Genomic DNA, 14,884 nt, shown 5'->3' with positions numbered 1-14,884 from the left:
GCCTCTGTTCCACAAGTTCAGGAAGTTATGATTTTCTCAGATGCCACAGAAAACTGTCAGAAGTATAGGAAAAAAAAATAAGCACAAAGGAGAAGAAACAGTAATAAATAAATTCAACACTACATGTAAGAGAAAAGACAGATTGTAAACTGTGTTGAAGCTGCAAAAAACCAAAATGATCAATGAAGAGCTCATTGTTGAATCTACTGTAATGTTGATGTGATTTTATTGTGTTAATAACTGTGGTAGTGCTCTTAGAACTGTGAACAGTCATAAATTTATTACTTTTGATTTATGTAAATAAAAACAAATAAATGTAGGATTTAAACAGGCTGTAGATTTCAGGGCTAGAAAAATCTACATTATTAATCATGTTTATTGTGGTAGCATGTAAATAACTACTCACAAATACGTCCCATTGTGCTAGGCACTGCAAAAATCCATGTAAAAATCAACTATGTATATTACAGACTGAAAACCAGACATAGGCAGAAGAAGAAGGCATACAAAAATAAATAATTTCATAGCAGCAAATATTGGTACATTCTACAGCCATATGTTTATTCACTCGATTTAATTATGTAGAGGTAAATTAATTGGGAAAAAAAATGAAAGTGAAAGAATAAAAGCAGATAGTAAGATGAAGGTGAGATGATGAGAAGAAGATGATGGTGGAAACAGACAAATATTTTTGCAGAGCAGGAAGTAAGACACACAGAGATAGGGAGAAGATGAATTTAAACAATAAGAATGGAGTGGTGATATTCCACTACAGGCACAGTGCTACAATATTCTCTGAACAGACAAGTTTCTTCCTCTGTTCAATTTCCTGGCTGTGTGTGATACCTAGGATGGATTTGGTTCATCCTGTCAGGAGTGGGGAGGGATACAGCTTCAGATATGAAAAATGTAGGCATCTGCAATTTGAGGTATTTGTATAAGCTCCCAGGGTAGTCCTGGTCAGTGCTGCCAATGGATTCCGTACAGCTATCCTGTCTAGCAAATATTGGTCTCGACTAGACCAACTGTACTATCTCCATCTGTATTGACTACAGTGGGCAATAAGTGTGTAGCTTAGGTGTAGACATGTATAGTGTAAACACTAAAATTTAGATGAAACATATTCTAGTTCTACTGTCAGTTGTTAGTACCTTCTTATATTAGAGAGAAAGGGGAAAGACCACACAGGTTTTGGTAATGCAGGCTATGGCAGTTCCAAGACAAGGGAATGGACCCCAGGCAAATGCTCTATTGCATTTGTTTTCTATGAGAATTTAGGTAAAAATACACTGACATTTTAAAATAGCTTTAGATAATAGACACTTTGAAAACAAAAGTTTTAGGAAGCAAGAATTATTTTCAGTCTTCATCTTTTAGGCATAACTCTGTTCACATACATAACATATTTCAGTAACTGTAGTCCAAATGCTTTTGTTTTTCTAGAATTCTGATTCATTTTAGTTAATGTGGAGAATCACATTAAATGCTCATGAAGTACAAATTATTAGGTAACGTTTTTATGCAGTAGCACTGCTGTACGTTCCCTAAAGTAACTAACTTAACATTTTCTTTCAGTATTCAGAAGTCATTATGATCTTATTATTAGCACTTCTTGCAGATTTTCATTTTCTCGTTTGAAACAGATACAGTGACAATAAAATGTTTCTTTGTCAAGCTCCTTAACTGCCTGCTATTGTACCCTGTTACCTCTTCCTGTGCTACTATAGTTGAGCACTTCCCTTGAAAAATTAATAAGATATAAAATGTATCTTTAAAATACAGCATTTTTAAGGAAGGATACTCATTCAGTTTAGAGAATTGAAATATGCCAGACTGTATTTTGTATATATGGATTGTAGTAGCCTCTCCAGATTCATTCACCAAGGTACCTACAGGCCAAGGGTCTGCTCATTCCCAGCACCTCACAGAGTATTTGGAAGGTGCTTTATAAAGAATTTGAAGATAAACTTTCTGTCCTGAAATGTTATTCTTGAAAAATTAACCCTGCTCTCTGAGTGGTGACTAAAATAACTCCTAAATTTTAAAGTAAGTAGACAATTTGAAAAGTAAGAGTAATAACATATTTTAAAACATACTTGTTAATATTTCACAACTTTTATACTTTCAACTTATTGACACCCTTCCTAGTGATGGTTCTACTCCTGCTATAAAGTAAATATAGCCTTGAATTTAACATTGGTTTAAACATTATATAAAATTATCCCCCCATATAAAATTATAACAGCCTGCACATAGAGATTTTTCATAAGTTACTGACCCACAGCTCTATGGTAATTTTTAAATTATGCAAATTCCTGTAGTTTGATTAATTACTGGCCCCAAAACTATATAACCATATGTTGTACATTGCTATCTCGACGCTTTTTCCATCTGTTTCTTTACATACTCTGCCCGATATATTTTGCCTTTTACAGCAGCCTTTGCAATTGCCCGAGACTTTTGGTGGGAAAAGGCAAAAAATGGAATTTTGCAGACAACTGTTATTCCAGTTGTCTGTGATACTGGCCTCACATTATTTCATTAACTCTAAATGACTGCATACATAAACAATAATTACACTGCAGGGCCACAAGGCTATCTTTGTGGTGTGGCATGCATCCTCGCACTGTGGGTCACTCTTTGCACCAGATCTGGGCAGAATGTAGAGTCTATCTACAGTCTACCCCAGAGCAGTGAACAAGGGGGAGTGATAGAACGGCTTTATGGGCACATGGCGTTCAGACAAGGTCAACCCACCACAGATGCTATTAACTTTTGCTTATCACTGGAACCAGCATCTGGCTGAGTGACTGTTCCTCCACTGCACCACACCACAGTGGTTTAAAATAAGTTGTTTGACTTTAGATACTGATCTCACTTTAGAAGTGGTGCATGTGAATGGGGAGAGGGTTCCTTCTCTCTTTCTGCTGGATGCATCTGTCCAGGGGATAGACTGAGGACTATCTATGAAGTAGATGAGAAGAGAGTTTATGAAGTAATTAGAGATCTACAGAGAAAGAAAACTTTAGAAATGAAAGTACTGTAGATGATCAGGATAGTTTTGGATGAATGTCCAACTGCCGCTGACAACTCCTATGTGCATGCAGCAGGGCTGTATGTGATTCCCCATCCAAGGTTTCTAATGAAACAATAAAGTACTAGATCTCCCAATTTTACCTTCATTTACAAACAAGTACATCATTGCACAATACAAACGTCTATTTTTTGTTTTAGTTATCATTTGTAAGCTTGTGAAATTGTTTTGGTGAAAGTGATCTTTAAGTTACCTTTCTATAACACTCTTTTTCTGAAGTTAAGCATATTGCATTTCCTTGCTAATATTTTCTAGGTCAAGAATTTTGTATAAATCTGATTGCCATTCTCATCTTGCTGGCATAGTTGATGATTAAAGACTAATCAGTTAGCAAGGTCATTGCATGAAAAAGAATAAATGTATTGCAAGATTGTAACGCAATGTTTTAAGTCAAATGCGACAATATGTAGCGCCTGTCTTCTGAAGATATTCGTAGTTTTGAACAACCTGATGTAGGCTACATGAAGTCAGATAAACTTCACGAAGAATGTCTGATACTATGAGAGCAATATATTAATTTCAGTTAACTATAAATGCAGGGATTTTGGCATAAACAAAGTGAAAATTGCTTCAGAAGCACATACAAATGCCTAAACTTTCCTCCACTCGTTAAGCCCCACCTTTGCATTCAATGTAGACATTTCCACAGTAAAGGTACTTTTCTTTTCCCATAGCTAGAATGATACAGTATTTAAACCCATGAAGAAGGGTAGGAGTTCTACATTTATCATAACAAAATTTCTACTTTTTTTTTTCCTGTAAGACTTTCTGCTGATTTTGCTATAACTAAAGCTGTTGCTGACGTGTACTCTGACCATTTTGCTCAAGATTTAGAGATGTTGCTATGAATAGTTGCAAAATGATGACCTTGATCTAATGATCTGCAGCATTACATTTTCAACTAAAAAGATGGTTGCTCAAGTGGAACGAATGTGACTTAAATAGGTTACTACACAAATATCAAGGGGAATCTCATGGTAAAGGAAGAGCTATACAGAAAACAGGGTAGATGTTCATTACTTTTCTCTTTAGTTAGACTCTAAGAAATTCCTTTAAGCACTGCAAAAATACATAACTTGTATATAACAATTTTTACATTTTTGGAGTGAAAAAAAAAATAAAATGTCATAAGGATTTACTATAAAGTGACATGAATAAAAAACCTTTGGAAATAGTCAGTTATTCACTATGATCAGAATTCCCTAAAACTAATACAAGCTTTTCCCACTAACGTTTATATTTTAAAGAGTATCAGAAATGGCAGCTTTTAGACAGCCATTTTAGGTAATGCCTTTAGCGTTGGGTGTTTTGTTTTATAACATAGTGTTATGTTTTATAACATAGAACGTTCACGTTTCATTTTATGTTTTTATCTACTCTAGAACTTACAAAAGTCCCTTTTATTTACATCATGCAGTATGTTAGTCTGCCTTTGTTCATCAACAAAAAACACATGCCTCTTCTTTAAAAGCAGTTCTGTTCCCACTGGAACTTGTGCAAATAAGGTGTTAATAACAAAAAGAAAAGTTCTATATGTGGACAGCAGCAAATGCTGGGGCAATTGCATCTCCTGCAGGAAGGGTGTCCACCCGGACGAGCTCCCACCACCGGCGAGGTGATGATGGTGATCTGCACAAACTGTGAGACAGGGTCTGTATCTATCTGTGTGTGCATATGTGTGTGCGCATGTGTCTGCATATGCATGTGTGTTTCTGTGACTACAACTTTTGGGGATTTCCTCAAGAAGGGTGTTCAGAAATTTGAAGAAGTTAATTCATATTTTGGAAGTATTGCAGTTTATCTACTAGCATTACTTATATTGATCCTAAACAAATATTTCATCTGATTGACAGTTAATTATGTATCATAAGTAAATCAATAAGCTGCTTTGATCATAATTTGGTTTAAACTATGTGAACTGAGCAGTTTGGCACTGCAACAGTGCCAATTTCCCATTATCTTCAGCCTTCTTTTACTGTTTATCGTTATAGCTATACAGATGCACATCTGCACTGCTTAGCTGAATTGGCTCTGCTCCTGTGAGATTCTGTTTTGCTTCAATTAATTCATTCTAAGGTAAACCTGTTTTAAAGGGTGCTATCCCTAACTTGCACGGATAGAAGCCAGCTAGTGCTCAGTATTCACTGGGCCCTATATGGTGCTTCTATAGTCCAAAGAGATAAATTTGTTTGTTTGTTTATTTCTCCAGTTCAGAGTGTTAAAAATAAGGTGAGAGCTGTACTGAAGCTTACTTTGATGTTCTTATGCCTGAAGCTAGGACCTTTTTGATCATTTCCTAGAATTTGTCATTAAGATTTATGAGGTGGCTGAAGGTGCAAAATAGAGCTGGAGGACTGCATAGGGCAGTAGGTGCCAACATTTTCGAAGTCTTCACACTGGCTGTTGAGGGTGGTTCCAGCAGTGAACTGACTCCAGAACAACATCAAGGATTTGTGCTGGAAGAAATTATTTGGTTTACTCCAAAGCCAACCCCAGTAATAACAGCCATTAATGAAACTTGGGTGATCAGGGAACAAAAATTGATTAGTGTATGGAAAAAGTTAAGGTTTCTGACAGTATAAAGGTTCTCTAAATTACCAAGCTGCTATGCATGTGTCTTCTCTAGATCATATACTAGGTTTCCTTTTTTTCTGAGTACTTTAATCAGTGATAAAATACCTGCACTGGAAATGTCAGAAAATAAAGTCAGTAAGCAGCAGGAAAGTAATGAGGAGTAACACGGGGGGTGTTCTTTGGAGAATAATCCCCTGAATATTTACACTAAGGCAGCAGCCTCTTGCACCGTCTGCTTGACCCCATAGGTTGTAGCGACAGGTGTGAATATCAGGGTAAGAGACTGGCAAGGTGAGGAGCTTGCGGGATGATGAAATTTATCATCTTCTGTGTGATAACTTTGGCTCTTCCCTTATATTTGAAGCCGTGCAAGCTTCAGAATAAATGGCTTCAGGTTCTTCTCTTTATTTTAAACCATAACTGAATCAGCAATTTCAGAAGTTAACTACACTGAAAACATGCCAGAAATTGTGATGCAAAATAAGTACTGAAAAATTACCAGATGGTATTACAATCTGTATTTTTTTCTATTCAGAAATGCACATGTAAATCAAAGTACTGTAACTGCAAATTAGCCTATGAGGCTGAATGTTCTGGAACACATTGAAATTCACAGGAGTGAAAAGAAGAAAAAATTAATGTTAATACTTATAAGAACTGGGTGAGAAGAGAATTTTAGTGTGATTTATACATTTAATTAATCTCATCAGTCATTAGCCAGTTCATTTCACATTCCTCTGGTGAAGTAATTAACCAAGCTCCACCTTTACTCTACATTTATGCTATCATATTACAGAATCAAAAAATCAGAGAATAGCTGAGGTTGGAAGGGACGTCTGGAGGTCATCTGGTCCAGCCCCTGTGCTTAAGAAGGGCCACACAGGTATTTGCATACATTGATAAAATCCCCCCCTGATCCTTCTCTTCTCTGGGCTGAACAATCCCACCTCTCTCAGCCTTTCTGCATAGAAGAGATACTCCAATCCCTTCATTACTTTTGTAGACCTTCATTACTTTTGTAGCCCTTCATTAGAGTCTCTAGCAGCTCCTTATTTCTCTTGCACTGGAAAGCCCAGAAGTGAGCACAGCACTCCAGGTGTGACCTCACCAGTGCTGAGTAGAGGGGAATTATCACTTCCATTGACCTGCTGGTAATACTTTTCCTAATGTAGCACACGACTCCGTTAGCCCTTCTTTGTGGCAAGTGTTCAACTTGGTGTCCACCAAGACCCCAGGTCTTTTTCCACCAAGCTGCTTTCCAGCTGGATGGCCCCCAGTATGTATTGCTGCCTGGGGTTGCTCCTCTCCTGATGCAGGACTTCAAACTTCACACTCCATCTTGAACTTCATGAGGTTACTTAATGTTATTTAATTAATTATGATTCCTTTCTCCAGAATGTTGTGTTGACACCTAAATATAACATATATATTTTTCTAAGGAATTGGAGCAGTTCATTTCCATTTCAGTTTATTATTTGTGAATCAAACTAAAAATCACACTTCCTTTACAGTTCATCAAACATATATCCAATGATGAACGCTTGGAATATATTAAAATGACTGAAAATATGAATTTCTGCAATAGATAAACTAAGGCTCCTAAAATCAGTTGCCTTGTTTTCTGTTTTAAAAAGTAGTGGATTTTTTTTAACAAAGAGTTAACTTCTGTCTGTTCCATTTAAACAATCTAAAATGAAAAGTAAGTTTTGATGCACATTTGCAATATAGACACTGAAAAATTCAGTTGTTCATTCTGCATAGCCTTCCTGCCTCTTGCTTTAGTAACCTAATTTTCTCAAGAAAACCCCCCATGATGATAACCTCATTACTTACTAGGCTGATCATTCTGATAAGAGATACCTTTTTTGTTGTCGTTCCTATTTATATGTCCCATTATTCTTTTCCTGCTGAATCTTCCAAAAAGGGTAAAAAGAAGAAAACAGATATGGTCATTGGTACACAGTGTTGACCTAAAGCTAGTGGAATATCACTTGTTTATTAGTGAATTTTAGAATTAAGGTAAATTCTGCTATAATTATTTCCCATTGCTAGCTAGAGAATGACTGAGAAAACACTGGATTATACCAACACATATTTTTATGTTAAAAAAAAAATAACTAAATGTGTTAATTTTTTGGAAAAATATCGAATCCAGAAAATAAAAATATACTATATGGAACTGAGTAAACATCACATTACAATAATCTATCTCAGTAAAATCACTCACAATATTTGATAACACTGAAATTGTGCAGCTGAGACAGAACTGTTACTTAAATAGATCAGGGAAGATTTCAGAGGACAGTTTTAGATATCTGAATAAAAGTGGTAGGCAGAGAGCTGCTTGGAATATCAGAGGTATAATTTATTTTGGCTTACTACCCTCCTGAGGTATTTTAAGGCTATGACTACATGATTCATTAATTTAACATTACAAACGTCCTCGTGGAAAACATACAGGTGAAAACAAACTAGCACTAAAGGCAGAAGAAACTCATACAGAGGACTGGTGAGGACAGATATATGATGTTATCAAGAAAAAGAGTAGGATTACAAAAGGCGCAGTCCATTTCTCACTTCTCAGTTCATAATTTGTGAAGAGTTCCTGGAGTCACAAGGAGGGTGTGGGTACCCCTGGTCTGTGGTCTCAGCTACTGGAGCCAGTAAGGGTCTTTAACTTCCAGCTACTGGGGCTGCGTCCCAAAAACATCTACTGGGGGAGACCAGTGTGAGCAGGGAGGGCAGAGGGGTTGCGCCAGTGCTCAGCGATCTGGGAATGTGCGTGTGCTTGTGAACCTGGAGAGTGTGGTGTGTGTGCTGCACTAGTGACCTTCTGCCTCTGCTAGTCCAAGACAAGGAGGGGATGTGGATGGCTGTGCCTGTGTCTGGTGTGAGTCCTGAATGTGGGTGCTACTGGAGGCAGCACCTTGCCTGTGGCTGCCTGTGTGACTGGTTGTGGCCATGTCCTCTGTGTGTCTGTGCCTGTCTCTGGGACATGCACTTAACTCTGCTACTCTTTAGCCTGGAGAAGACTGAGGGGGGATCTTATCAACACTTACAAATACCTTAGGGGTGGTTGTCAAGAGGATGGGGCCAGACTCTTCTCAGTGGTGCCCAGCGACAGGACAAGGGGCAATGGGCACAAAATGAAACATGGGAAGTTCCATCTCAATATGAGGAAAAACTTCTTTCCTTTGAGGGTGAAAGAGCACGGGAACAGGCTGCCCAGGGAGGTTGTGGAGTCTCCTTCTCTGGAGATATTCAAAACCCGCCTGGACATGACCCTGTGCAACATGCTCTAGGAGAACCTGCTTTAGCAGGGGGTTGGACTAGATGACCTCCAGAGGTCCCTTCCAACCCTAACCATTCTGTGATTCTGTGATTCTGCTAATGGGAAAACAGCAGATGTACCCCTCAGCCCAAGCAGAGATCCCAGGTCCCCAGGGGCACCATGCTGTGCTCCAGCAGCTGGGCAGAAGGGTCCTGGGCCAGGCTGGCTGGAGCCAGTGGTCATTCCTAACTTTCCTTAACAGTTTGTAAGCCTGAGGCTATTTACTCGTATTCTAATATCTGAATAGGAATAAGAAAATGTACCAAGTTCTTATTAAAAAAAAAAGCTTAACAAAAATATATTATGAAGACGACCTGTCATTAAAGGCAGGAAGCCCTAGCCATGAGTTTATTTGCATGCTGGATTAAGAAACAGCTTAAGTACAACAGATTGGGTGGAGTATTTCACCACACTACAGGCTCAACTTTTAAGAGAACACCTCAATAATTCATAATACTTATATATATGAGTCTATATACACATACTTACAAATGTATACTTAACAAAGCATACATATTTATATAAAACATTTCAAAAAGCACAGCAGGGAGAAATGTTCTGTAATAAACACATTGGACATTTTTTTTCCTTATTTTTTAAAAAGAGAATACTATACAAAAACTATAGGTTTTGCTGTTTGTGTATTATACAAATACAAGGACTACATTCTGAACATTAAACTCAGTTACCGTACATTGTATATTTTGAATGAAAATACAAGTAAGAGGAAGATATTTTTTCAGGATAGTATGTACATCAAATGAATAGATAATGAATGCTGTCAAACATTTTATGTATGTAAAGACCAAGTGGTTTGTAGTAATTTCCACAACTTGCAAAATGCCACGAAACGATCTTGATGGGTTTTACTTTGTTTCCCTTTTACAAATTCCCACGAAACTGAAGATGAGTGAGGTGATAGATAGATAGATAGTCAAGTTATAGACATCTCAGATGATACATATCTTAAAATGCAAGAAGAATTACCTAAGAGGAAAAACATGATCTTTCCCTATTTCTGCCTTTATTTACAGCATTTGCAACAAGTTGTCCAATATTTCTTTCAGTATTTAAAAAGCATGCCCTTAGGAGAATGAAAAATACAAAACTAAAATAAATAAGGTTTAAGTGAAGTGTGCTGTGAGAAACGTCTTTTTAGAAACTAAAAAAAAAAAACCCAGAAAAACAAGGACATCTTCGAAGTTCACCAGAGCAAAAGCGTAACTTCATGTAGCCATGTTAGATGACATTCCTGTGAAATAATGATATATAAATAATAAACCACATTTGATAAATCATATTTGTAAAGAAAAAAGAATAATTACAAATGATTGAAGACCATTAAAGAAAAGGCAAAATATGCAATGTGGGAGTTTAATGAACAATAACTGGAGACCTCACAATTTCACATTCAAAAGATTCATTTTTAATATATCTTTCATGATATCAAAGATCTTTCTAAAAATACCTAAATAACAATGAAAGGACTTTTAATACTGTTTGATATAGACTAATGATGCACCTCACCTGTTTATCATCAGAGCAATTTTTGTGTTAGGTTTTATATCTAATCACAAGATTAATGAAAACCACACATTTAATATCAGTGTTTCAGTAAAACAACTTTTCCCTCTCTCTCTTAATGACTTTTTATGGAAGAGTTTCTTGCTCATGTCATTTTCCATTTCTTTTTCCCTTGTATTTATGTAGAGACTGTGATCCAGTAAATAATGAACTAATCTAGCACTTTGATGAACTAATCTAGGACTATTCCAAAAGTAATACAGGCAAACAGGGTAGGCAAACAGGGCATAGCGCGCCAGTTTGCGCAGCAGTTCGCGCAGAGGAGCGCGCAGGAAGGGCCCTGCAAACTGCTTGTAGATGCACAGCCCAGGGATGTGCTCAAGGTCCCTGCCATAATGGTGAGCACTCGCCTCTGATTTAAAACCAGTGTTTCTGCAAAGAAAGCTCCTGTGAAGTCTGATGTTTCCACCCAGATGGAACTGGTAAAGGAGACTTCAGTACAGGTTGTAGGCTGCAACGAGTGTCCTAACCCTTCTCCTGGAGAAAAGGTAAGTACCTGCATAAGGTATGCGCAGGCTGAAGATCTGTCATGCGAAGTGATTGAGTTGCAGGAAACAGTTAAAAGGCTGTGCAGTATCAGAGGAGCTGAGGCAGAGTTAGATAGGTGGTATCAGTACCATGACCCATTAGAGGGCACCACTGAGAAAGAGGCACCTTGGACCCTGTGACCCACAAAAGCAGGACTCTGCTTCAGTCTTCACACTCCAGTATCACAACTAAAAACAGATATGAAGCTTTAACAGCTATAGATACCCACGAGCAAGATCCATAAGGAGAAACCATACCAGAAGCACACAGTGGATACTGTAAAAGAAATGATGAGTGCTCGTAGTGGGTGACTCTCTGTTGAGGGGCACTGAGGCATCCATCTGCCGACCTGACAGACAGTCATGAGAGGTATGCTGCCTTCTGGGTGCTGAGATGTGAGATATTGCTGAGAGGGTGCCACAACTTGTCAAGAGAACAGACTACTACCCACTGCTTCTCTTTCATGTGGGCACAAATGACACCGCAAGCCGGAACCTGGGCAGAATCAAGGAAGACTACAAAGCCCTGGGGATGCAAGTGAAAAATATTGGTGCCTAAGTTATCTTTTCCTCCATTTTACCAGCTAGAGGAAAGGGGGCAGCCAGAAATAGATGTATAACAGAAATCAACTCTTGGCTTCGTGGCTGGTGCTGCCATGAGGGTTTTGGCTTTTGTGACAACAGGACACTCTTTGAGGACTGTAACAGCCCAGTGACAGGGCAAGGGGCAACAAGCACAAACTGAAACATTGGAAGTTCCATCTGAATATGAGTCAAAACTTGTTTACTTTGAGGGTGACAGAGCACTGGATCAGGCTGCCCAGGGAGGTTGTGGAGTCTCATTCTCTGGGGATATTCAAAACTCGCCTGGATCTCCAGAGGTCCCTTCCAACCCTAACCATTCTGGAATTTACCAGTGGTTTTGGATCATGGTTACCCTGACATTTTTTTTCCTTCAGTTTTCTTTTTCTGCATTCTCCCTGTCCTTTATTATGCTACCTGCTATGTAGTGAGACAGGTTAGAACGCCTCATGAGAGATCAATCAGTATTCTGCCATCAATATAACACTGCTCAATTATTTATATCAATCTCGTCTTGATGAGCAAGTATATTTTACTCATCATAATTTTCCATGGCACTAACATAGACTGTATACATCATGTTCTATCATATGGCTTTTGTCCTGTATTTGGGATTACAAGAAGTCAGTGTGTTACCATTCTTACAAATTGGTGTATGTCCACCTTTCGCATTTACTCATTATTTCAGTCTAGCATCCTCCTTCATATGTGTACTTAGAAAGCTTTTATATACTACTAGATGATTAAATCCCGCTAATCCAAATCACAGAAGTCAGTGTGATGATATGAATGGGTAAGGTGAATGGAACATTGTCAGAAGCATATACCTCTGATCTATTAATACATCTCATTCTATTAATGTAAACATATAGAGAAAATCTGTTTCTTATATGTGCCTTTCAAATTATATTAATAAATAAACAAAGGTGTGTCGAAACCGACATTTAAATGAGGTTTTGTACATATAGGAAATTAACTTTGTTCCTCTTTTTTTATCCAGTTAATACTACGCTGCATTAACTTTTCACATATCAGGCATAATTCCAGTCACTGGCTGCTGGAGTTTAATTATCACCTCTTTTTTTTATGGAAAGGAAGATAACTATAGAACAGATTTCAAAACAAACTCGATTTAGCATGCTAGGCTACTTTTTATGTGATGGGCCACATAACTTTCAAATACTTTCATAATACTAGCACTTACCCACTGTTTTATAGGCTAGCTAATAAATTGGTAATTTGCTTAGCTCGTCTAGTTCTTATATGTAACTGTTTCATATTTGGTAGCAAACACCACAAGGCATTAAAAATACACCATTGTGAATCACAATCATCCGTGTCAGCATTTCAGTGGAGAAAGTTGTGGAAAAAAATAAACCACTAATTATTGAGGAGACATAATACAGTATCAGCATCATCTCATGTCCCAAATATTGAGGTGTGCTTTATGAACTCACAATGACTCTTCAAAACACGTAATCAGCACTCAGCTCTGGTGAACTGATGTGTGGAAGCAAGCCTCATTGGCCCTAGAAGCTAGTCAAGGACACAGAAGCATCACAAGAGGGATGAGCTGAGCAGATGCAAGTCAAGGCCGCACAGCTGCAGATCCTGAGTTACTGGCAACATGTTACATTGGCTGTAACAAAGTCTTCTGTGCAGATGCTGCTCTGCTATACCAGGCCCCCTCTCAAAGCAGTTTTATCTGCTGTAAAAGTATATAAACCTGGTACTTTTGTTTCCCATCAGAGTTTTTATCAACAGAGGGCTGAACCTCTGTTGCGCTGCGTTCTCTCCTGCTGCTACAGAAATAAACCACTTCTTCCTGACTTGAGTCTGAAAAATAGGCTGTTTGTTGATGCTGTGACAGTGCTACACTCTGTGCTGTCTTCCTAAATATTTCTGTATTTGATTTGCTACATTTGCTGTCATACGTCTTTCTCATTGGTGTAATTTTAGGGGAAACATATACAGTGTCCTTTTAAAGATGACATTGCCACAGCTATCTAGTAAAACAACTGCAATAACTACACCTAGAAACAGAGTTGTGAAATACTGCAGATCTAATTTTATATTAATCTTTAAGTACAGTTTATTTTATATTAGAACTAATGTTTCTGAAGGCATATTCTTCAGTCTAAATATTGACAAGAAAATGCAAGATACTGTGGGACTGTTAGTGAATTCCAAGTAAAGATAATAATAAAAGCCTTTCAGAGTATATAGGCTTGTAACACAGCTAGCTTTTAGCTCAAATATTTTATTTCATTCAAGAAATGCATTATACTTCTTTACCAGAAATAAAAGCACATCATCATAATTCTTATTCCCAACAAATACTTTATTAGAATTTCCACTACTTCCCACTTTTCTTCACAGTAAGATGGAGATAATCTCACCTTCCTTTAGCTGTTGACAAGGTAGTATTCTAGTTTAAGCTAGTTGTCTAGGCTTTTTCTCTAGACAATTGAGTAATTTCTCATTGGAAAAATATGAATCATCCATATTTCAGACAACTACTTAAGGATGGAATATAGTGCATATTAAACTGCCTTTTTCCATTGATTAGAAAAGATGAATACATATTTGACTTACTTATAAATGAAACATAATTTCTAGAAAGATAAAACTAAGGTAAATGAATGTCACTAGATTTTTTTGTTGAAATCATTTCTGGAAATTATAATAATTTTGAACAAAGAATGAACTCAAAACTTAGTTTCTTTTCTCTGACAGTATTATATTTTTCCTTAAATATCAGTAGATTTTTACTGGACTAAAAGTCCAAGCATTTCTTGACTGACTTAGACACCACCACCCCAGTCTTGGAATAGAAAGTTATTTATTGCACTATTTTCTAATAAAGAAAATGCAAAATATAACTTTTATAAAGTAACAAATATCTTCTAATACCTTTGTTGTTATCCATTCCTCCAACAGCATAAAGTGTCCCAACTGTAGATTTTCTAGGTTTAGTTCTTGGACTTTGCATGAGAGTTCTTCTCTCTGGTAAAAGATGGTATTTCATGGCTTCCAGAATAAGCTTCTGGCATTCTAGGTCATCCTTAAAAAGCGCATGGTTTTCTAGGTCAGCCAAGATCTGTGAATGACACGATCGTGAATCAAAAATGATAGAAATCCCTAGAAAAGCAATATCATGCAATAAGACAAAACGGATGTCATAAGTATTTC

The 14,884-nt window shown here is 37.3% G+C and overlaps 1 protein-coding gene across 2 annotated transcripts in view; it reads right to left on the bottom strand.

Annotated features, from left to right (window-relative positions):
• The window catches only part of KLHL1 (kelch like family member 1), a 264,468-nt gene that overhangs the window by 53,452 nt on the left and 196,132 nt on the right, over window positions 1-14,884 (bottom strand). For both annotated transcript variants that reach the window (XM_068423667.1, XM_068423675.1), the window contains one exon: window positions 14,606-14,792. In XM_068423667.1, coding sequence (XP_068279768.1) covers window positions 14,606-14,792 — 187 coding nt within the window. The remainder of the gene's footprint in view (window positions 1-14,605; window positions 14,793-14,884) is intronic.

Source organism: Nyctibius grandis, chromosome 2 (genome assembly GCF_013368605.1).
Source record: "Nyctibius grandis isolate bNycGra1 chromosome 2, bNycGra1.pri, whole genome shotgun sequence".
NCBI lineage: Eukaryota > Metazoa > Chordata > Aves > Nyctibiiformes > Nyctibiidae > Nyctibius > Nyctibius grandis.
The sequence above is the reverse complement of the archived record's forward strand: the minus strand, read 5'-3'. Positions and strand labels throughout refer to the sequence as shown.